This window comes from Myotis brandtii, unplaced genomic scaffold (assembly GCF_000412655.1).
Source record: "Myotis brandtii unplaced genomic scaffold, ASM41265v1 scaffold1135, whole genome shotgun sequence".
Taxonomy (NCBI): Eukaryota; Metazoa; Chordata; class Mammalia; order Chiroptera; family Vespertilionidae; genus Myotis; species Myotis brandtii.
The window spans coordinates 364980-388201 of record NW_005353910.1 but is presented as its reverse complement, the minus strand read 5'-3'; the positions used below and the strand labels follow the sequence as shown (position 1 = coordinate 388201).

The following is a 23222-nucleotide window of genomic DNA, read 5'->3' as shown; positions in this document are numbered from 1 at the left end:
CAGGAATTAAGACAGTTCATGACTAACAGACAAGGCTTTTGAAATATTTGGCAGGAAAATGAGCACTACTGTCTCAGTCTCCTTTGTGAGCCAGCTTGGATGAAAATAAACCAATTAGCATTATCATACATCCTTCAAGGACAAACTTTACTAATGCAAATTTTGTTCATTTAATATTAACAACATACCTGTAAGCTGAGAGTCACATCTTTCTACCATAAAAGAAACCTTCTAATCTAAGGCACCAGTTGAAAACTCAAAAAGTCTGAATGGAGTTTTTAAAGGCTAGCCTAGCTGAATCTCCACAACTGGGTTTCTCATTTAACCTCTCTGCTGTCCAGGGACAGGGGAAACATTTCAGTATGTCAAATAGTGGGGAAGGCAAGGTAGTGAGAGGCCTTTAAGGGCAAGAAAACTCCTGAAGATCCCTCAAACCTCAGCATATTGGAATATACTAAGCCTATATATTTGTCCCACTCTCTAACTTATCACATATCTCCACTAACTTATCCATATCCCTACAAGAGAAATCTGAGTTGTTTTAAAGAGCAGAATGGTGAGAAAAACACCTTGCAAGAAAGCAAAAAGAGCAATTATTAAATTAATATGTATCGAAGGTCTTTTGTACACGATCTCATTTAAACCTCATAACAGCTCTTTAAATTATGCATAACTATCATGACTTCTCCAATATAGAACCTGAGTTTCTACACGTTTAAGAAAGATACTGAAACTCAAGGCTAAAAGTTAAACAGCTAAGATTCAAACCCAGGGCAGTTAACTTCAAAGTCTACATGTTTTATGTCATGTCACAATATAGCTAAGTCAGAAGCTGTCAGTCAAATCTGTATTGTATGTACAACCATTTCTCTGGTACCTTATTACAGCTTGGGACCAGTCACTTTCTTCTTCAAGTCAACTTCTACATCTGAAAAATGAACTCTTTCACTACACTGCTTACTTTATATATATTACCATCGGGTTATTTATTGAGATTGCTACTTAGATTCTACATGCGTAAAAGAAAGTGTTTTGGTTTCTCCTTATAATCATTTGTCCCTGAATGAGGCAGGGGTGGGGAGGAAAATCACAGGACACCAGTAGCATTTATCAGAAGCAAGCTATTACTCTGTTATTTTAAAAAAGCTTTCCTGTCTACAAAATATAAACACTTCTTTCAGTTCCCAGTTTCATTCCCAAAGCAAAGTCTTGACTATAGAGAAGCAACACATTTTGCAGGAAGAAAGAGCTCCTGTGCTGATAACAGGAAGGATAGGAGGCAATCCCTAATTCCTACTTCCAGTTCGGATGACCACAGAATCGTGGTTTATTTCTTAAAGATACAGCTAAATACACTCATACAGTGAGTGTCCCATACTCACCTGTCAATGAACAAACAGTTCTATGGGAACCAGGATGGCTCAGTGAGAGTAGCAATGTGTACAGACTAGTATACTGGTGACCCTGCCCATATCTACTTAATAGGGCAATCATATGTGCCAGTTAGCTGAGGGCAATTCCAGATTATGTAAATTATTAATAGTGCCCCCTTTAACCCTACAAAGTATTTATAATTATATAATAAATCATATGACCATTATATTATTAAAAATGATAAATCATTTACTTATTATAAATCAAGATAGTGGCCGAGAATAGCATAATAGGTATGAAAAGAAATTAACAAATGCAGAAAACATAACACAAATGCAGGTAATAGTTGCATATTCAAATCTTAAAAACAAATACTATTGCTAATTTTAGGCATTTTTGGCTTTAAAAACAATACAATTTAAAAATATATACACAATCAAACAGATCAGTGCTTTGAGTCAACATATCATAGGGAAGTGAAACAATTAACAAAAAAGAGAGAGCAATGATTGCTCCTGACCCCTGCTCAGGCCACACTTAAGTTCTGCTCACATTAAAGTTGTGGGAATGCTCTATAGACAGACATCCTGTATTGGGTTAATAGAGTCCCCTAAAAGCTCATTTCTAACAAGGACCTCGTAATGTGACCTTATTTAGAAATAAGGTCTTTGAGGGTGTAATTAGTTAAGAGGAGTCACATTTGATTGGGGTAGGTCCTCAACCTAACGATGTCCTTATAAGAAAACAGAGGACACAAAGATACAAGGAAGAAGGCCACATGACAATGGAGGGAGAGACTGAAGTGATGCAGCGACGAGCCAAGGAATGCCAAAGGCTGTCAGGAGCCACCAGAAGCTAGAACATGGCAAAGAAAGATCTTTCCCAATAGCTAGCATAGCCGTGCCAACATCCTGATATCAATTTCTAGCCTCTGAAACTGCCAGAGAATAAATTCATCTTGTTTCAAGTCACCAGGTCTGTGGTAATTTGTTACAGCAGCCCTAGGAAACTAACTAATCATGTTTTCAGATTTCACTACATGCAACTGATCGGTGGGCAATAAACAATGGTCTATGGAGGGCAACGCTTGGACTATGAACCCAAAAGAGGAGAGTTCCACTGCCCATGCAGCAGCCGTACACTGAGCCCAGGAACACAGAAAGGAACTGCTCCAGAGCTGAGCAGCCCTTCCTCCATTGGGTGGAGGGGCATTAACCAACCTCATCCTTCTTCTCCTGAATGCGTCGTCTCTCTGCCTCAATAGCCAGCTTTTCCTGGATTTCCTGAGCAATTTCACAGTCCTGTTGTTCACTAAAAAACAAAAGTCAAAACAACATGAGTAAAGAAAATAAGAAACAATGTACTGACTACTCACTATGAGCCAGTCCACATTTTTATCTCAATCCTCACAACAGTGTTGCAGAGCTTGATGTTGTCACCACTCACAGATGAAGAACTTGAGGCCAAAGTAATGAAATTACCTCCCTAAAGTCACAGAGAAACTAAGTGAAAATTTGATCCGGACACTACAATGGAAAGCCCGATGCTTTTACCATACTACCATATCACCTCACTCCACTGGGACCACCTACAGAGAGACAGGCACGTTTTCTGCAAAGGCATGTTTTCTATAAGATCAATCTCCACAAATACGTAGAGAGTACACAGAAAAACACTGAGAGTGAGGTCACTCAATGTCAACAATACTGTGATCACCTAGGGGGGGTAGTATGACTTTGGTGTTTATAAATTTTTAATTGTATATATTTTTTTTGTTTTGATAATGTTTTTAAAAAGGGAAAATATGTATATTCCCCAGCTTCGATTCCCAGTAGAAACCTCTCTGGCTGATTCTAGCTTATTTAATACTCTGGCCACTGAGACAACTGCTGTTACCATAGTTTTGTTTGTTATGGCATGCGGGCACTTAACAAAGATTTAAACATACTATTTTCTATATGCAGATTCTATGCTCAACACTGAAAATACAAAAATGATTTAGTCTTGCTCCTATGCTCAGAAGCTGCTAATACTCTTTTGGTTGGAGAAACAGATTCTTTAAAACAGCACCCATAAAACAGTTCTAACAGAAAATTGAGTTTGGATCTCTCAGAAACGGCTACAAGTCTTCTGGCTCCGGGTTTCAAGAAAAATCAATGGGCAGCTTAAAACTCCAGAACAGGATAGATCTGGGGAGCCAACTTTTACACAGTATTAGCTCAGAAAGATGAACATACATGCTTAGAGTGTACTATCTAAAAAAATGCTGAAATAATTACAATAGTGACTTATGTAAGTACTTTGTTTGCTAAACAAATATATCTTCTTAGTTCTCCCTCAGCCAGTTGACCTTAAAATACTCGAGGAATCTTCAGTGTTGGCTGTATAATATGGTTTTTAATTGAGTTTATAGGAGTGACATTGATTAATAAGATTATATAGGTTTCAGGTATACAATTCTATAATACGTCACCTATCTATTATATTGTGTGTCCACCACCGCAAGTCAAGTCTCCTTCCAGCACCATTTACCCCCCCAAATCCTCTTTTACCTCCCACCCCCACTGTACAATCTGTTTAATGGCAGTCTTTTGTAATTGAAAAGTGCTATGGGGATAGAGGAGAGTGGCAATATCCTAACTTTTCTATACAAAACTGAGGGATAAAATAATTAAAATTATTCTCATTTGCACAAGGGAACAGTCACTCTCAACACATTTAGAAATAGGTAGATGTAGGTGAAAATAGATGTGTGCACACATAGGAGTGATTAGGCACACATGACAGAAAGTGAGAATACAAGATAGAGAGCACAGATCAGAGATGCAAGTCTTTCTCAGAATCAGGGGGAAAAGCACTGAACAAAATGTCTTCAGACCAGATTTTTGGTCCTCCCAGTGACATATGCCCGCTCATGTCACCTAATCAGCTATAAAAGATTTTGGATTTAGTGACTTCATATTTCTGGCCTTATATTCTAGGATTTGTAATCTTCCAAACCAAAAAACTGAAAATAAGCAAAAAATCTACTTAGAATAATGTTTACTTATACTTAGAGCCTCCTTTCATTCACTCACTTCTAGTAATTAAGTATCATACACAAAATCATAGTTTTCAAAGACTGTGCTACCTGGATCTTCCAAATTAACATAAAATCTGATTAGGAGTAAGCAACTATGACCTACACATAAGGTGATAACAGATGGGAAGAAAGCAGGACACAGTAGAGAAGGCAAATCCAAATGAAGTGCTAAAGGTCACAAGGGTCATAGAAGATGAATGTCCTAGTATAGAAAAGAAAGAAATGAAGTTTAATTTGAGCTTCATGATTTTAAATCAGTTCTACTTTACTTAGCTAATTATATAGACTCCTGAGGAAGCAAAATCCAGTGAGAAAAGAGTAGTCAACACATAAACTGATGAACAAAAACAGATCCAGAGACAGAGAAGCATCGATCAGATGCTCAAACCTCAGAAGGAAGGTAGGGGAAGTTGGGGGGAAGGGGGAGAGATCAACCAAAGGACTTGTATGCATGCATATAAGCATAACCAATGGACACAGACACCAGGGGGGTTAGGGCATGAGCGGGGGGTGCGGGGGCAATGGGGGTATAAGGACACATATGTAATACCTTAATCAATAAAGAAAGAAAAAAGAGTAGTTAACAATCTTCTCAAGCCTGACTTTGGACAGGAACCCTGGGATCTAGAATGAGTGGAAGGTTCTAATTCCTTCAAATCTAAGTATGTAATCCTCCTCTTGATGTTCAGCAGTCAAGACTGCCAGGATGTGAAAAATCAAAAAACTTCATTTCTAACTTACTTATTTCAGCCAAGAATACCTCTAAACTCCTGAAGTCTCAGGCAGGAATATAATACCCGGTTCTCTTCTCATTTAGGACCTATAACCCATCACTCACCAGATTTGATCTGTATTTTACAGTGGTTTGTCTCGATCATCTCTCAACAACCTCGTTATACTCACTATCACTACCCTCATTCAGGATATTAAACTTCCGCATCAACATAGGAACTGGCTTTCATAACAGAGAATTGTGAATAATTTAAAAGGCAATGATTTATTCTTGAATAGTCTACCTCTGGCTCTCACCTTTACTGGGTTTGTGACACCAAACCTCCATACATCTCAAATCTCTCTCTTCTAACTCCATTAACATTGAGGCTCTATGATATCACTCCCCTCTGCATCTGTATTGCCCACTATCCTCCATTCAAGTCTCACCATCTTTTATTATTTATTTATTTATTTTCTTTTTTTTATCTTTAATTTCTTTATTGGTTAAGGTTTTACATATGTGTCCTTATCCCCCCATTGCCCCACCACCTGCCCCAGTGTCTGTGTCCATTGGTTATGCTTATATGCATGCATACAAGTCCTCTGGTTGATCTCTCCCCTTTCCCCCACCCTCTGTGCCTTCCCTCTGAGGTTTGATGGTCTGATCGATGCTTTTGACCACTGCTGAATAGCTCTCTTCAATCTTGCCACCTCTATTCCTTTACCTTCCCAGTCCCCAGAGTAAGTCTCTAAATGAAAATTCTAAAACTCCAACAGTTAGTTCTCTATTACTTATAAAATCTATGAAACCTAAATTCCTTAACATAACTTATGTGACCTTTGGTCCAGCATTTGAGTACTCTCCGGCCTCATCTCCTACCTAATGGCACCCCTCACTGCAGCAACACTGATCATCTTGCAGCTACCATGCAATCCCAGGTCCTTTTACCTCTTACCTTTATGCATGCTTCCCCCTCTGGCTAGAATGGTTTTCCTCAATTATCAATATAAACTCCTAATTAACCATCAAGGTTCAGATTAAATATATCACCTATGTTGGGACAGTTTTCTCAATCTCTTCTCTCTTCATAAGCATGAAATTGACTGTTCAATTATATGTGCTTCATGCATGTACCTGTACATATAAAGTGTTCAGAATATGTTCCTAAGGCCATTAAAGGCAGTCATTATGTTTCTTCACATCTGTGGTCTCCAGTGCCTTTCATGGTGTCAGGGATAGCAAGAGTCAATAAGAATGTTTATTTACAAAAGATGGAAGCTGAACAAAAAAATGATGTTCTGTCTACCAATAATAAAATATAAAGTCAAACCCTTCCTCAAAGGCAGCAAAAATAAAAGGCTCTCTTGTTTATATGAACATGACAACTAAAAAAAACTGAGGGGTCCCTTTGATTCTCCCTTTACCCCTTCTCCTCAAAACAATATCTAATGGTTAAATCCACTCTTAGAGATTTAGGTATTAGAGCTACTCTCAAAGAAGAAATGTACCCTAGGAGTTTTAGGGCATTGAAAATAAAAAGTAATTGTACCGTAAGAGAACTTAAATATGATCTTTTCATATCTAACTGTAAAAGAGGAGACTGAAAAAGAATGTTTGTCAGACACTGAAGCTATGGAGAGAACTGAGTGCACAATTCAGAGCTTTCCAGAAGATTCTTCCTGGATTTGAAAAGTAAGGGGTTTGAGGAAAATAAGAGCAGCAAACCCTGATAGGACATAGTAAAGGAACCCAATACAAGTCATGAAGCTCTATCATATACAGTGTTTCACTGGATCCCCCAGACAACCGACCTGTGAGGCAGAGATCATCTTTTCCCATCTCGTACAGAAGGAAAATAGGTGGACCACATTTCTCAAAGTCATACAGTGAAAATGCTAAGAGTTCATTCACACCAGAATGCACACATCCCTAAACCAAGTCAATGTTCCAAAAACAAAGTTTTCAAATTAAAGAAAAGGATACACACACACACACACACACACACACACACGTGCACACACGCGTGCACTCACACACACACACACACACACGCAATTTTTTAAATCTAACAGTGACAGGAATGAGAGGAACAGAAGGAGAGTTTCCTCCTCCCCTGCCCTGGTTGCTGGCTCCACAGAGGAAACCAGTAAACGAGTCCTGGCATGATTCCCTCCACTCCCCAGAATCCTCACAGGTCTTTGTAGCGCTTCTGAAGCTGAGCCTGAGCTTTCAGATCTTCCTCTTGGAGTTGCTTAGCCACCCGGAGATCATGCTGGACCAAACGGTTCCGCTGAATGTTTGATGCCAAATGATGCTCAACTGGACAGAAAGATGGAGGGGAGGAATTACAATGCTTTGGCTTGTTAACAATAAACTTCCTAATAAACTTAAAAAAAGCTTTTCCATTAAAGAGCTTCATACCCATCACTTTATTGTATGCTCTCAGTAATGCCGGTTAATAGGCAGCACAGGAGTTATTATTCCCATCTTTCCATTAAGTAAAAAGAGGGTCAGAAAGGTTAAGTCACTTGCCTTTGGTCACATGGCAAAACAGTGGCAGTGTCAGGACTTCTACACAAATATTCGAAAGCCAGGGCCAGTGCTCTCTCTGCTCCACAAGCTATCACTCTACTTATAAACTACATTTTTCAATACTTACTTTTATATTGCCACACCAATTAATGATTCACAAATTACGTATTCATAAATATGTACTTTTGCACAACACATACAGCTTCGATTTATTTTTCATAGTTATATACTTAAATATTCAGAAAAATCCACAGTCTAGATACCTTCATTGCCTGGAAAAAGACCTTTGCCTTTATTCCTAGGGGAAGAAATAGCTCCCTAAGCCAGACTTCTACACACCCCAAATCCAGGTGTGGACAAAAAAGGGGCCACATACTAAACCTGATAAGCTCAGGGAGGGCCTGCGTGGTGGATGTAACTACAAAGGATGGTCTGCAACTGAACTCACGTTCTTAACTAAAAGTGAGTGATGACTGCTAGTCATGTCCTAGGCCAGTATCTTCCCTGACAAAGGTCAATCTTTACTTTAAGCCTGTCTATTGACTTTTTGCATCTAAGATAACATACATTTGAAATGTCAGAGTAACTCCCCTTTACCAGAGCAGAAGACCACAAAACCCCTTGTTATCTTATTCCCCTGCATACCATCTCTATGTGCTGCAAAGTTAATTAGTAACTATCCTGTACCCATCAATGTAAAAGAAATATGTGTGTCTCCATTTTACTCTTTATCTGATCACAGAGGTTTCCTTGATTTGCTTTCTCCTGCCTCCCTAAACTATCATCAATAGATTTCATGTAACCCTCCCTATGCTTCCTCCTTTGGCTATAATGTATAAAATAAACTGCAAAACAGCCATTTTCTGGAGCATTTTTTTTCAATCTGTTGAGATTTTGCTTTTGGGCAATTGTCAGTTTGGCTCAAATAAACTCATAAAACTTCTCTTCAGATCTGGACGTTTCTCACGTTGACACATGTATAACCAGTCCCTCTTACAACACACTAAGGTTTTGAGCCCCTCTTTTCCTCCAATGTACCCACAGTCATCAAACACCTGGCAGCTGTCATACTTCAAAATACCCAGAACGTCATCCTTCACCCAGGTGTCCTGGGCCTAGACAAATAGCTCGGAGGGATGGATGGTGCAGCCTGCAGCCTGGTGACTTTGTTCTCTCCCTGACTCACTCTAAGACACCTGCCTCAAGCTACCACTATAAAAAGAAAACTGAAGGAGCAGGGATGAGGGTTATTACTCACTCTCCTGTTCCTGCAGGCTGTGGGCCAGGGTGTGGTCCTCCAGGACAGCGAAATCTCGACACACTGCAGAGGATGAGAGAGAAAGGCAGATAGGAAAGCTCATTAGTAATATTGCAACATAAAAAGAAAAGCATGTTCTTTACTTCAAAAGTCAATTCTCATATTTAAGATGATCAACTTTATAACTTGCACTGCACAAAATAGTGACTAGTTAGCATAGTCTTCTTTCACACAAAAAAACCCCACATAAGTACCTGCTCAGTGACAAGCACAGGGTATCACAAAATAATGGTTAGCTCTGGTCCCTGGCCTAAAGATATTAACCACAGAATCAGAACCCCGATGTCAGGAAATTCCAATAGACAAGAATGTTTTGCATATTGCAGCTGACAGAAAACTGAGTTGTCACGTGGTCAGAGGAGCTAAATAAACCTTGGCCAATGCTTCAGCCACCTGGGGTCCAGAGGATCCTCTCCCATAGACTTATGTCTATCCTGGTGTCATTAGGAAAAACATACCTTCATCAGTCCCTCTGGTAGCAGCAGATCTCTACTTTAAGGATAATCACATTCTTTAATAGGTCCACACCCTTAGACATGAGTTAGAACTAGTTCTCTAGATCTCTCTAAAGGTAATTGTCTAAAAAGAATCTGCAAACCAAAAGAAAATGGGAACCTCAGAGTATACCAGAATCCTGCCCCTAACTTTGGAGATCCAGGCAAAGCATTTGCTGACCTATTTTCTTAGAAGCAAATGAGAAGAGAGAGTCTCCAAGGTCCATTCTACCCCAAATTGCAATTTGAACTCCTGCTTCTTAAAGCAAACATACAGGCAGGACTCATGAAAAGTGATGTTCTGTTTGTTTGTTTTAAGGGTGTGTAGTTTAGGTGATATGTCTTTACTCTATTCCAAATGTGTAACTGACATTAAAAAAGAAAATTCCCCAAAGCCTCAGACTACTGTAATGTGTAGGACTTATGAAAATGTCCCCTAGGGCTTACCAGAGGTTATAGATGTCTTTCTACAGCTTTGGATTTGCCTATAAGGACATTTAACTGAAATGAAGAAACACTCCTTTGTCATGCTTAGCACTATGTATGTGTACTACATACATTCATACAGCCCTGGCCCTTACTGCAACAAAAAAGTAGGCAGAGCTTAGAGAAGTCAAAGTTAGTCTCAAATGGTTTTATGATGGAGGAATCATTTTTCCCCAAAACCATATTAAATTGAATATTACCTTAGCTTACCCCTTGCTCAAATGCAACTGCAAAACCAGTAATTCCAATAGGAAGTCCCGATTATATATATTCTCACCAAACTTGAACTTGAGGCCCAGATGTATTACCCAATACTTCATAGGATGAAAGTGCTTACAAGATAAACTGGTTAACTCTCCCATTTAGTAGGTGGGAAAGATTAGGGCTAGAAGGAAGAAAGAGCTTATTAATGCTATAAAGTGTGTTGGTAATAGGACTGGGAGTACTTTTCTGAGCCAACCAGCATTCTTTCCTTCCCTAACTCATGACACCCTCCTGGACTCCAGGGAAACCATGGTGGGAATAGACTGAAAGAACTTATTCTACACTAACCAACATGAATTCTCTAAAACATTTAGCTCATTAACATTAATTAAATGGCTAGAATATGTATGGATTTAGTTCATAGAAAATGAATATTCAGAATGAATTAGCTAAAGTTACATCTTGTGCAAAAGAATGCTATTTTAATATATGGCCTTATTATTTGAAGCACTTTTATTATACAACAAGGCTTATGTTTATATATTATAGTCAGTATTAATTTTAGATTAACTAAGATTATATTAATTTTAGAATAACATTATTTTTCAAACCATGGGCAGGAACCTATTATTAGGTCAGAAAATCAGTTTACTAAGTCTGGGACAAGCATGTAGAAATGGGTAGGCTAGAAAATAAGAGGATATCACACATCTACAGGAAACTACGGTTTGAAGAAACACTTTCAGTTGTATACACACGTTTATATGAAATGTATTATGCCACAATGTAAAATATACATCACTGAGGATTACACTCAAATAGTTTAAAAGTCACTTCAATTTATGTTGTTGTGGTAGAAAGTTACACCAGAAAAATGTATTTTATATGTTTTTAATGTGTTGACTAAAATTAAAAATTATAAAATTACTGCAGTTTTCCATGGGATAACCATGTGAAGAACTGCAATAACTTTATATTTATTTTACTCAGCATAGCATTAAAAACAATGTTGTGCAGTACGCCTGGGGGGCAGGGGAAGGGGACAGGCGGGAGGGGGTCTGAGGAGGAAGAAAAGGGGGACATATGTAATACTTTGAATAATAAAGATAATTTTTTTTAAAAAAATGATAATGTCATAAAAAACATAAAGTTTACAGATACACACACCTGAGGTAAAAATATGGACTTTTTAATATATGGCACTAACATAAACTGAATTTAGAATAGTGGTTACCTCTAGAGAAAAGCAAAGGAGCAGGAGTGCCTTCGCTAGATAAGGTATTCTACTGCTTTATAAATGAGGAGAGAAGGTTGAAGCAAATAAGGTAAAATAGTAACATCTATTAAATTTAGGCAATAAGTTCCTGGGTTTCTACATTAACTGTCCTTTTTGTAATGTTTTATGTTTATACCAGAGGCCCGGTGCATGAAATTCGTGCATGGGAGGGGTGTCCCTCAGCCCGGCCTGCGCCCTCTTGCAATCCAGGACCCCTTGGGTAGGATCCCTAGGCCTGGTTAGTAATCAGGGCCTATAGGGGCTTTCCTTCTCCCAGCTGCCGGCAGCTGGCCCTGCCCCGCCACTGCCACTGCTTGCCGTCTGTGTGGTGCTGCCCCCACCCCCCCACCACTGGTCGCCTCTCTCTGCGGGTGACAGGCGTGGGGTGCTATAGCTTGGCTGGCCTGGGCCTCCCTCTGCAGGGCGATCATGGGGCCATGGTGGGCCCCCTGACCAATCGCATCGCACCCGCCTTTGCTGGCCTGCCGCCAGTGCGTGTCATAGCGTGGTCGTCTGGATGGTCGTTCTGCTGTTTGGTTGATATTCATATTACGCTTTTATTATTATAGATACATCACATTTTTAATTATATAATTAAATATTATATTTTTTAAATCCACATCTTTTATTTCATCAGCAGCATATATTTAAGATGCTTGACAAATCATCAACAGGTTCAAGGAATTTATATATTACAAATTAACCTTAACAATAACTCTTCTTAATTTCCTAACATTTAAATATTAAGATTAAAGTATATTCAATTACTGTGATTTGACCCTGAATTCTCTTACAACAGCAGCTGAATTGGTATCCACAAAATATGGGCTGGCCTGGGCTAGAAGGCAAGGTAGAAAATATTCAAAAGCTACATGGAAGCATATACACTCACACAGAGAGTGGTATTGTTAGTACAGGGACATGGCACTGCAGAGTAAATAAGAACTTCCAAATATATAATATCATTTATACTGATATTTTATTTGTTCAATCTACAATTTCTTCTGCATGGCTCTAGTTCCTTTCCAGATATAGCTCTGCATTCTCTGCATCACTACTCTAATGTGAGCTGGAAAAGTCACACATTCCCCCACCTCTGTAAAACAGTAACCAGACTGGGAGTTACTGAACACATTTCACAGCCAGGCCAAGTTCAGACCCTGATGTTTGCTTCTTTTCTAATCTACTCTACTTTGAAGTAAACAGTATAAATAGCATAAACTCATCTCTCAACCTAAGATAAACCACTAGGCCCTGGGCTTTCACCCTCCCACTTCCCAAGCTTTCCCTCCTGTGTGCAATTCCACTTACTCCAATCTCAGGCTGATCTTGCAATTAAGGGAACCACATCCAGCCCTCAATGGTCCTGTAGCCTCTTCCTTCCTACCCAAACATTTTCCCCAAAGTTAGAGCATGGTGGGGCTAAGTCTATTTTGCACCATTAAAACCATGTAACTCTGCCTGCTTGTTTAGAAAATCAACACTTTATGATTGATAAAGATGCACACTTTATCATTCAACTCAGCACACAGCTGCCGCCCATCCAGTTGCAAACTCTTCAGGGCAGGGCCCTGTGGGCCTAATTTCTGTACCACAGTTAGGACTGAAGCAGTCGTGACCCTTTGGGGTCGAACGACAATTATGTTCAATTTGTAACAATGAAAATACATCCTGCATATCAGATATTTACATTACGATTCATAATAGTAGCAAAATTACAGTTATGAAGTAGCAACGAAAATAATTTTATGGTTGGGGGTCACCACAACATGAGGAACTGTATTAAAGGGTCGCGGCATTAGGAAGGTTGAGAACCACTGGAATAGAGGATACAGAAACACTTTCAGAGATGCACATTGATTGGAAAAAAGAAAAACTGGTGGTTAAGGTCAAAGAACAGTAAGAGTCCCATAGACAAAGAAAATAAACAATATTGTGAACAGAATTAAGTTCTGCCCTTGCAATGGCATCACAGAGACGAGCAAAAGTTTTCAAACATAATTTAAATAAAAATTAGAAACCTCCTTTATTTCCATTAAAAGACATACAGCTTTAGTGGGCTTTTTAAATCCAAATACGTACATATAAATAGTAATTTAGTTTACATTAAGCCAAGCACGTTTCAGGAATGAAAACTGGGATTTTATATGTAGATAGGTATAGATATATTATCTTTCTACACAGACACACACACACACACACCAGCCATTTTCCTTGAAGAAAAAGATGATTTTGTTCTCTATGGATCCCCCTAAATAAATGGCATAGTGTGCACCTACTAAACACATTTATTCCCCAAGCATTTACAAAGCACTATTTTTGGATGAATAAATCACTTCCAAGACATTAAGGAAGTGGAGATGACAAAAAGACAAATAAGACTATAATTTAATAAATGTTATAAAGACCTATAGAAAACTCTTTAAAGGTATAAACAGTGGAGCAGCTATGCTTTTATGACTTGGAGGTAGGTTAAGGAGTGGGGGTGACTTGGGCAGAGCATATTAGGACACCTGAAAGAGTTAATACGCAAAATGAATCACAAAGGGAGGTTACAATTCCTATGGGCAGAGAGCCCAAGTAACTCCATACAAGCTAGAAGAAGTCATTCGCCTTCTGTCATTCTTTTACCGGCATCCCAAAACTTTCTGAAGATACAATTGCTATGACTCAATCTTTACAAGCTTCCGCCCTCATAAAAATGCCTGGATTAATGATAAATTCACTAGAAGCTATTTCTTTCAACTGTGTCTGTAGTGCCTTTTATGTTCTGGTATAATTTTGTGAATTATTCTGTTTTTGTATAAATGCTATTTAGCAGATGGAGTACATACTCGGTGTATTGAAAGCAGGGATGATGCTTGCTTTTCTTTGTTCTGTACACATAAAACACTCTCTATGAATGAGAAACATGTTCCAGACTCATATTTTGTCTTAAAAAGTTTAGTAATAGCTGTCAGCCACAACTGACATAGATAATGCACTCTGTAGATTACAATGCACTGTTACATTTATTCCTCCTAACCACCCAGAGATAAATGTTTTATCAATATCTCATTTTATATATGAGGAAACTTTATATATCAGGCTCAGCGAAATCAAGTAGCTTCACCAACATAACCCAACAAGTAAAAAAATGAATTGGAAACTAAACTGAGCTCTCTGACCCCAAATATTTCTTTCAAAGAATTCCTAGGGGGGGGAAAAAAAGTAGTCTACATTTTAATATGTCAGAAAAGGTGATATTAAATGCTAATTAAAATAAGACAAATATATGTTAGGTTCTTGGAAATTGAGGATGAAATAAAATTTAGGTAAGAGTGGTGAATGTGTTCAGAAGGTGGTTTCTAGATCCCAAAATAAAGCAATAAAAATGGGACACAGTTGAGTTTGTCTCTCTACCTCCCGAGAATAGGCCTCTAGCAATCATAGCTGGCCTAAAAACAGGGGCAATAAAAAGTTCCCTTTATTTGCAGTGTTTCATAGGTGACCTACAAGAAAAATCCTAGCTAGTGACTGCAGTGGGAAATTCCAAAGAAAACCTCCCTTTGAGATCTAACACCCGCCACTAACTCTCCAAAATGTACTGCTCTCTTTCCAAAGGGAGGGGAACTCATTGATGACCAATATCAATGAGTTTCCCTCCCTTTGGAAAGAGAGCAGTAATAAATTTTAGGTGAAGGTATGTAAGAGATGTTAAGCCAATCTGGACTAGGATATAACATATGTAAACCCTATGCCTTTGTGTGCTGCCCTACAAAATAAATGTCTCCCTAATTTATTAAAGAGTTTCTTCTCTTTATCTAAAGCTCTAATAAAAATTGCCTCCAGCCCTAACCGGTTTGGCTCAATGGATAGAGCGACAGCTTGCGGACTCAAGGGTCCCAGGTTCGATTCTGGTCAAGGGCATGTACCTTGGTTGCGGGCACATACCCAGTGGGGAGTGTACAGGAGGCAGCTGATCGATGTTTCTCTCTCATCGATGTTTCCAACTCTCTATCCCTCTCCCTTCCTCTCTGTAAAAAACCAATAAAATATATTTTAAAAATAATTGTCTCCATAGAAGAGAAAAAATGGGATGCAGGCAAACTTTGAATAGACCTCATCCTAATGTCCAATCTTCCACCTTCTCAGCCCCACGGCTAATACCAACCCGACCCCCATCACTACCACCATCAGTGGCAAGAGCAATAGGTAGGGACTGCAGACACTCTCCTGTCTGCCCCAATTATAAATCCCCAAATAGCAAACATACCTGGTCCCTCTAACAACTGAAATTTCTCTTTCAGACAGAATGTTGAAAACAATGAGAATGATATCTAAGTAATGTTTGAGCAATTAATTTACATGCCACATAAACACGTTTTGGGTTTTTATTTGGAAACTAGAGGCCTGGTGCACAAATTCGTGTACATGGAAAGGAAATTAATTAGAAGAAATCTTTTAATATCGCTATTTGCCCTTTCTCTATAATATAAGTGTCAACGAAATTCTCGATCGACAATGACAGATGGAAACACACGCGTGCGATTGGCGCCAGCAAGAGCTTTATATACTAATATATAGATAAACTTGCTTAATTAGATCTGCTTTCTGATTTATCTAAACTTCTTCCAGCCCTGTGAAGCACCCCAAGTGTCTTTCAGGTAATTGTCAGCAACACAGCAGTAAATATTGTAGATCACACAGGGAGAACAAAGGGTAAAATATTTAACTACAGCAGTGTTTTGACTACATGCTGCGCAGTGAGAAAACCTGAAGTCATTTTCAAGATCCACCATTTCTTACTTCTTTTCATTCGGGTCAAGTTTCTAAACTTTCTAAATCTCCATTTTCTGGCTAATGAAAAGAAAACAGGATTCTACCGAGTCTCCTATCTACCTACTCCAGGACTTCTGTTAGGATCAAATGAGATGAGGCAAGGGAAAACGCTTCAGACATTTGGTTAAAGTGTAAAATGTTTGCACCTGGCTATAGAGCAAGCTGTGTTCCTGGGCTGAAGAAACTTCAAGGAAGCTAGTTGCTAGGGAGAGGAAGCCAGGCATTGCTATTTGATGTCATTACCCAGAGCCCACAGCGACTGTTTCCAGGCTGGGCTGTGGGCCGTATTTTGTGCCATCGGGTCTTGGCAGCGTTGGCTGCGATTTGGTGGGCTGTCCCTCCAGGGTGGTGGTGGGGCCTGTGTCCCACTTGGGGGAAGCCGAGTGTTACTCTGTCAGCGCCAGGATATGGTGCTGTTTCTTTGTAAATGGCCAGTGCATGTCACAGGAGCTCCTACATTGAGCATCTGCCCCCTGGTGGTCAGTGTGTGCCATAGTGACCGGTCAGACGGTCGGAGGGACAATTAGCATATTAGCCATATATATACATACACACACATACATACACACACACAGATATGTTTTTATTGATATTTTTAGAGAGACAAAGGAGACAGAGAGCGAGAGACATCAATGTGAGTGGACAGAGAGAAACATTGCTGTGAGAGAGAAACATTGATCAACTACCTCCTGAATACACCTTGACTGGGGCTCGAGCACACAATCTGGGCATGTGCCCTGACCTGGAATTGAACCCGTGACCTTTCAGTGCATGGGATGATGCTCAACTAACTGAGCAACACTGGCCAGGGCATAAACACAGTTCAATAAATCATCCCATATACAATAGTGGTCCCATAAGATTATAATTAATTACAAGCAAAAGCTTTGTTTGAAATGTTGAAAGAAAAGCTGCACCCAATTACAATTTAAATTTATTGCTGGTTTAAACAGATGAGGAGGTTCAACATGCTGTCCATCCACCACAAAGATGACCAATCCTATGACTTATTGTAATGGCCAAGCATAAAATCCTAAAGGTACTCTCCATGATCCTGCACCAACCTTGTAAACCTATAGTATACTTTGACTATAGTGGAAATACCTTTCAACTTAAATTTTATTTAGAAAATAGTAGAAAGGATAAACATCAAAATCTTAACATTATGTACTCTATGACTACATTGTAGCTTAATTTTCATTTTTAAACATTACTCTATTTCCCAATTTATCTACCATGAAGGGGAATCTTATTATCTATAATCCTTTTCATAATATTTTATAACAAAAAATATATATTTTAAATCTTATTTAAGCAACTCAACATTGAAGCAACAAATATAGGGTGGACAAAAGTAGATTTACAAGCCTGGCCAGAGTGGCTCAGTTGGTTGAGCGTTGTCCTGTGCACTGAAAGGCTGCCAGTTTGATCCTTGGGTGGAGCACTTATGGAAGGCAATCGATTGATGATTGATTCTCTCTCACACCTCTCTCTCTCTCTCTCTCTCTCTCTCTCTCTCGATGTCCTCAGGTGAAGATTAAAAAGAAAGGAGGTTTACAGTTGTTTGTATAAAAAAAGGATGTGCAGGTTATGATTATTACAATAGCTTCATTAACTCTGTTTTGTGTCCTCACAACTGTAAACCTATGTTTTGCCCACCCTGTATTTAGTAGGGGGAAAAATGAGTTATATAGTATCACTGTTTTATTGATTCAATTTAACTGTACCATTTCCTTAAGGTTATAAAATGAAAAGGTTTTGATTTGTTTTTTAAATATGTTTTTATTGATTTCAGAGAGAGAGAAAGGGAGAGAGGGATAGAAACATCAAGGAGAGATCGATCAATCAGCTGCCTCCTGCACTCCACTGATTGGGGATGGAGCCCACAACCCCTGCCCCCTGCATGTGCTCTGAGGACCTGGAATCAATCCAGTGACTTCCTGGTGCTTGGGTTGAAGCTGAACCAACTAAGACACACAAGCCAGGCTGTTTTGCTTTTTTAATGAAAAAAAGTATGCTAACAAAAACAAAGTCTACATAAGGCCCCAAATTTGTATCTGATCTTCCTGAGAAACAAAGCAAGCAGGGAAATATGAAAAGTTGCTCATTATCATAAAAGAGAAATAATACTAGTTCTTCACTGGAGAGGAGTGTTTTACTAGTAACAAACATGAAAGTAAGCTCAGTTATCATGCTGGAATTTAAAAAGAAATAACTAAATTATATAAAGGACACCATCAATAGTTCAAGCATTAGTTTTAAATGTGTGCCTATACATACATACACAAATACACACACACACACACACACACACACACACACACACACACACACACCTCCCTTCAACAAAAGCACAAGACTGAGCACAGTAAAGAGACATTTTCAAAAACAAAACAACTGATTTAATTCCAACATTTCAATCTGATGCAATTTATCAAAATGGGTTCCTAAGTGTGTTTTTTCTAATCCCCGAAATTCAAAGTTAAATGAAAATCCCAGCAACCCAAACCACTTGTTTGGCAAGTAGATATATTATAGCTAACCACAGACACACTAGGTTTGTAGGCAAGTGGGTTTTGAAAATGCTGAGATAATATAAGTCTTCAAATCAGAAGTACTACTTTAATATCACAGACCATCTACATCATTATCAGAGACCACAGAGTAACTGGGCAACTTATTGGAAAAGTGAAAATGGCTGAGTCAGAAATTTCCATCTGACAGGGTAAAAGACTGGGAGCGAGTGGAACAGTGAAAAGGGGGGTGAGGGAAGGTAGCAGGGTGGAAAAAGCAATTTTTACTCATGCTGGTAGAACTGCTGGATAGAGATTAGACTTCCCATAAGAAATATCTGACTTAAGTTATCATAAATGATAAAAAAAAATATATCCACAAACGCAATCAACCTCACAAGGTTCCTGTGTTGCAAGCATAAACTGTATGGAGTGCTGCTTTTGAAGCCAAACATTTCTGTACTGGCATTAACAAAACAAAAAAGCTACTCAAGAAAAGTAACAACTCAGATCTTGTCTATTCTTAGAAAATGCAGACGCAGATATTAACACAAATCACTCAAATCGAGCTTCCTTTCTTATCAAGAAATATCTCATAATCTCCAGGTCATTTAGACTGAGTTCCCAGCAAATTGATGCTTGGGTTCTGCATTTGCATTTTCACCAAAGGATCACTAGGCTCTCCTCAAAACACCAAGTGACCATGCCTCCACATGGCCCAATGTTGGATAAAGTAGATGTTAGAAAAGATTTCCTTAAACTGGACCAATCTGTATGTTCTATCGGCCCATCATTATTCCACCTACCTAATCATCTACAAAAAATTCACACTGATGCCGCTAGTCACATGTAACTATTTCTTTAAATTAATTAAAATTAATTTTTTAAAAATTCAGTTCCTTAGTCTCACAGCCACATTTCTAGTGCTAAAAAAGCCCTATGGGACTGGTGCCTACCATTTTGGACAGTGTGGAATAGAGAACACTCAGTAGCATTTAAAACCATCTTAACTGTGCGTGCGTGTGTATGTGAGTGTACATGTGTGCTTATGTTTAACCAACAGATATAACTCACTTTGCCAGTATGGACAACCAAAGGTCTTGAATATATATAGGGAATCCCCAAAATATGTATATACACTTTGAATGATTATAAAGTGTTTATTAATATATAGTTCATTTTCAAAATTTAAAAGAATTTATAGAAATGAATACCTTTTTTTTTTTGTCAATGCCTGTTTTCAAACTGATGACCCTTCTGGTCTAGGCACTGCTGATAATGCAAAGCAATGAAATCACAAGCATCTAGAATCATTTCGTTCAGTATTTGTGAGCTCTCAGTTTGTCAATTGTTCCCAGTTTTGTACTTTAAGCTTTATCTTTTACATATCCCCATAAAAAAGTTTAGTTCATAATTTTTTTGTTCAAAGCTTAGTCTGGTTTCACCCATTATTTCAAATCAGTTAAACCTAAAAAAGAGTGAAAATTAAGTGAGTTTATTACCTGTTAAAGTGTGTATACATTTTAGGGGGAGGGCACACTGTGTCCCTAAAAAATATGTACACATGTTGAGTAATTATAAAGGCAGTGTTTGTACTTCAACTGAATTTTCAAACTTCCATGGCATTTTCAGATGAATTTCCTTTGTTCAAAGCTTAGTCTTGCTGAAAAGAAACATCAATTGAGCTATCAGCTGTTAAAGTGTGTATGTATGTTTTTGGGACACCCTGTATTATTATTGGTCTTGTGTTAGCCACTGATTTATCTTCAAAGTGTGCTTATATATTACTCTCCTATGCTCTTCTCCTTCATTAGTCCTAAAGGAATGGTAGTTCAGCTAACTTCAACAGAGTGGAAAGATCGAGTTATTCTACATTTACCAAGCAAGCACTGTGTATACACAGTCACAGAAACCCAGCGGTCAAACCTGCACTTGGAAAGGAAAGTGAACTGATATTCGATGCAGCTAAAGAAATTCAATTCTGGGAAATATAACTGCTACTGAATAAACCCAACAGATATCTAATAATTTACACCAAACCTTAAAGAACTGGACTCTGATTAGCAAATGTGTGCATTTGTGAATTTCAACTGGCCTTGAAAATTAAACTGATCACAGATGGAGAAGCAGTCTCTGAAATTTACTGCCTGTGGTGCCTTCTTTAAAGAACAACTACATTTTACATGAATGCTCCACTTCAGAACAATTTAGGGATATATGAATTTACACAGAAGCTAAATAAGTAATTACTCTTAATGCCACAAAAATGATTAAAAGGAAGAGTGCTTTAAAGTGATTCAGCTATTTTTAATGGGTTTATAAATTTTTATAATTAAACATTAAAAAATGGCTACCAGAATTATACTTAGAAAAAGATGAAACTCATACAGTTTTTCTGTAGTACATTGCACAGAGCACTGGTAATATAAGATATTCAGTTACTACTTATTGCACAAGGATGCAATATGGTGTAACCAATAGTACTCTTACTTTGAGTTCAATTCTGGCACTAACACTCACTAGGATGAATAATCTTAACAAATTAATATCACTTATTTTTGCTCACCTATAATAGTCATGGTAAGTATTTGTGCACTGAAGAAAAACTGTACATAAATTTTAAAAGTACTCACAAATTAGCCTGGCCGGCATGGCTCAGTGGTTGAGCATTAACCTATGAGCCGGGAGGTCATGGTTCGATTCCCAGTCAGGGCATATGCACAGGTTGTGGGCTTGATCCCCCGGGTGAGGCATGCAGGAGGCAGCCGATCAATGATTCTCTCATTATTTATCTCTCCCTCTCCCTTCCTCTCTGAAATTATATATATAATAAAAGTACTCACAAATTATTCTGATAGAGGTAGACATTCTATGTAGAAAACAATAGACCATTGATAACCACACGGAGTCCTCAAAAGGATAAATACCATTAGATAAGCAATAGCAGACAGAATTTTTTTTCAAAGCAATTTTCCACTAAAAAAAATCCAGATAGTAAGAATTTATGTCTTTTATTTTGATTCCATGTAACCCTAAAGAAACTCCAACCTTCTGTTGTTCCACTATTTGAATGGCACTTTTCCTGGCACTTAAACAAGCCCTCAAATGGTTTGGCAGCCCTCAAATGGTTTGGTTTCTCTGTTTGCCTTAACCTAGAAAGAAAAGCCACCCATCTCCTTAAACCTCTTCAGGATAAACCCAGTCATGCCCATTAAAACCCAAAAGATCACATCCAACCCAACTTAAGTACAAGTTTACACCAAGGGAAGAAAAACCATTTTGGTTTATTGACTTCATATTACCAGAGTTTCCTTAAGTACTAGCTACTGTAAATTCTATTTATCCTTGAGTCAGATATTTCCACTTTCAACTCATCTTCCATGAAGAGATACATTAGCTAGCACTTTCTTTCCTATTAGGATTAGGTAAATTAATTACAATTTCAAAAAAAAATTTGAGATAATACTCAAAATCCCCCCCCCCAAAAAAAAACACACACAAAACTTTATTATAAATAGTGGTCATGGGATATGTAAGTGTGGTAAAATATTCTCTCAGAATTTTGCTACCATCAAGAAAATTGCAACACTCACATTCCCACTCTGGTAATCATTTGTCAGACCTCTACACATATTTCCAGTAATCTTGGATTATGTAAATCTAAAGTATGAACAGGAAACAAATGGGTAAATCTTGAGATTTCTGGAATTCTACTCCAATATGCTCAATAAGTGGTGATGTTTAGTGACCAGAAATATATCTTTTCTAAAAGGTATCTTGAGATCATGGGCACACTCCTAGAACAACTCAGTTTACAATAATCTAAGGGAATGCCTCCCTGAAGATCAGGAGACTGACCTTCCTAACTAGAGGCCTGATGCATGAAATTCATGCATGGGTAGGGTCCCTAGGCCTGGCCAGTGAACAGGCCCGATCTGCAGGGCGACCAGCAGGGCGATTGGGGAGGGCCCCCGCTAACACCCGCCCTGGCTGGCCTGGGGCCTGAAGGCCGGAGGAAGCTCCTGCATTGAGTGTCTGCACCCTGGTGGTCAGTGTGCGTCATAGCAACTGGTCATTCCACCAATCATTCTGTTGTTTGGCCAATTTGCATATTAGGCTTTTATTATATAGGACTAGAGGCCTGGTGCATGAAATTCGTGCACAGGGGTGGGGGGTGTCCTCAGCCCAACCTGTACTTTCTCCAATCCAGACCCCTCGGGGGATGTCCAACTTCCGGGCCTAAACTGGCAGTCAGACATACCTCTCACAATCCGAGACCACTGGCTCCTAACTGCTCACCTGCCTGCCTGCCTGATCACCCCCCTGCCAGCCTGATCACCTCTAACCACCTCTGCCTGCCGGCCTGGTCACCCCCAACTGCCCCCCCTGCCAACCTGGTCACCCCCA

At 38.8% G+C, this 23222-nt stretch overlaps 1 protein-coding gene across 5 annotated transcripts in view; it reads right to left on the bottom strand.

Moving 5' to 3' along the window:
• The window catches only part of CCDC50 (coiled-coil domain containing 50), a 60669-nt gene that overhangs the window by 32870 nt on the left and 4577 nt on the right, over window positions 1-23222 (bottom strand). For 4 of the 5 annotated variants that reach the window (XM_014547781.1, XM_014547787.1, XM_014547789.1 and 1 more), the window contains exons 2-4: window positions 8962-9024; window positions 7364-7490; window positions 2595-2685 (exon numbers count right to left, since the gene is read on the bottom strand). In XM_014547781.1, coding sequence (XP_014403267.1) covers window positions 2595-2685; window positions 7364-7490; window positions 8962-9024 — 281 coding nt within the window. The remainder of the gene's footprint in view (window positions 1-2594; window positions 2686-7363; window positions 7491-8961; window positions 9025-23222) is intronic. The other variant, XM_014547795.1, reaches the window with a different exon arrangement.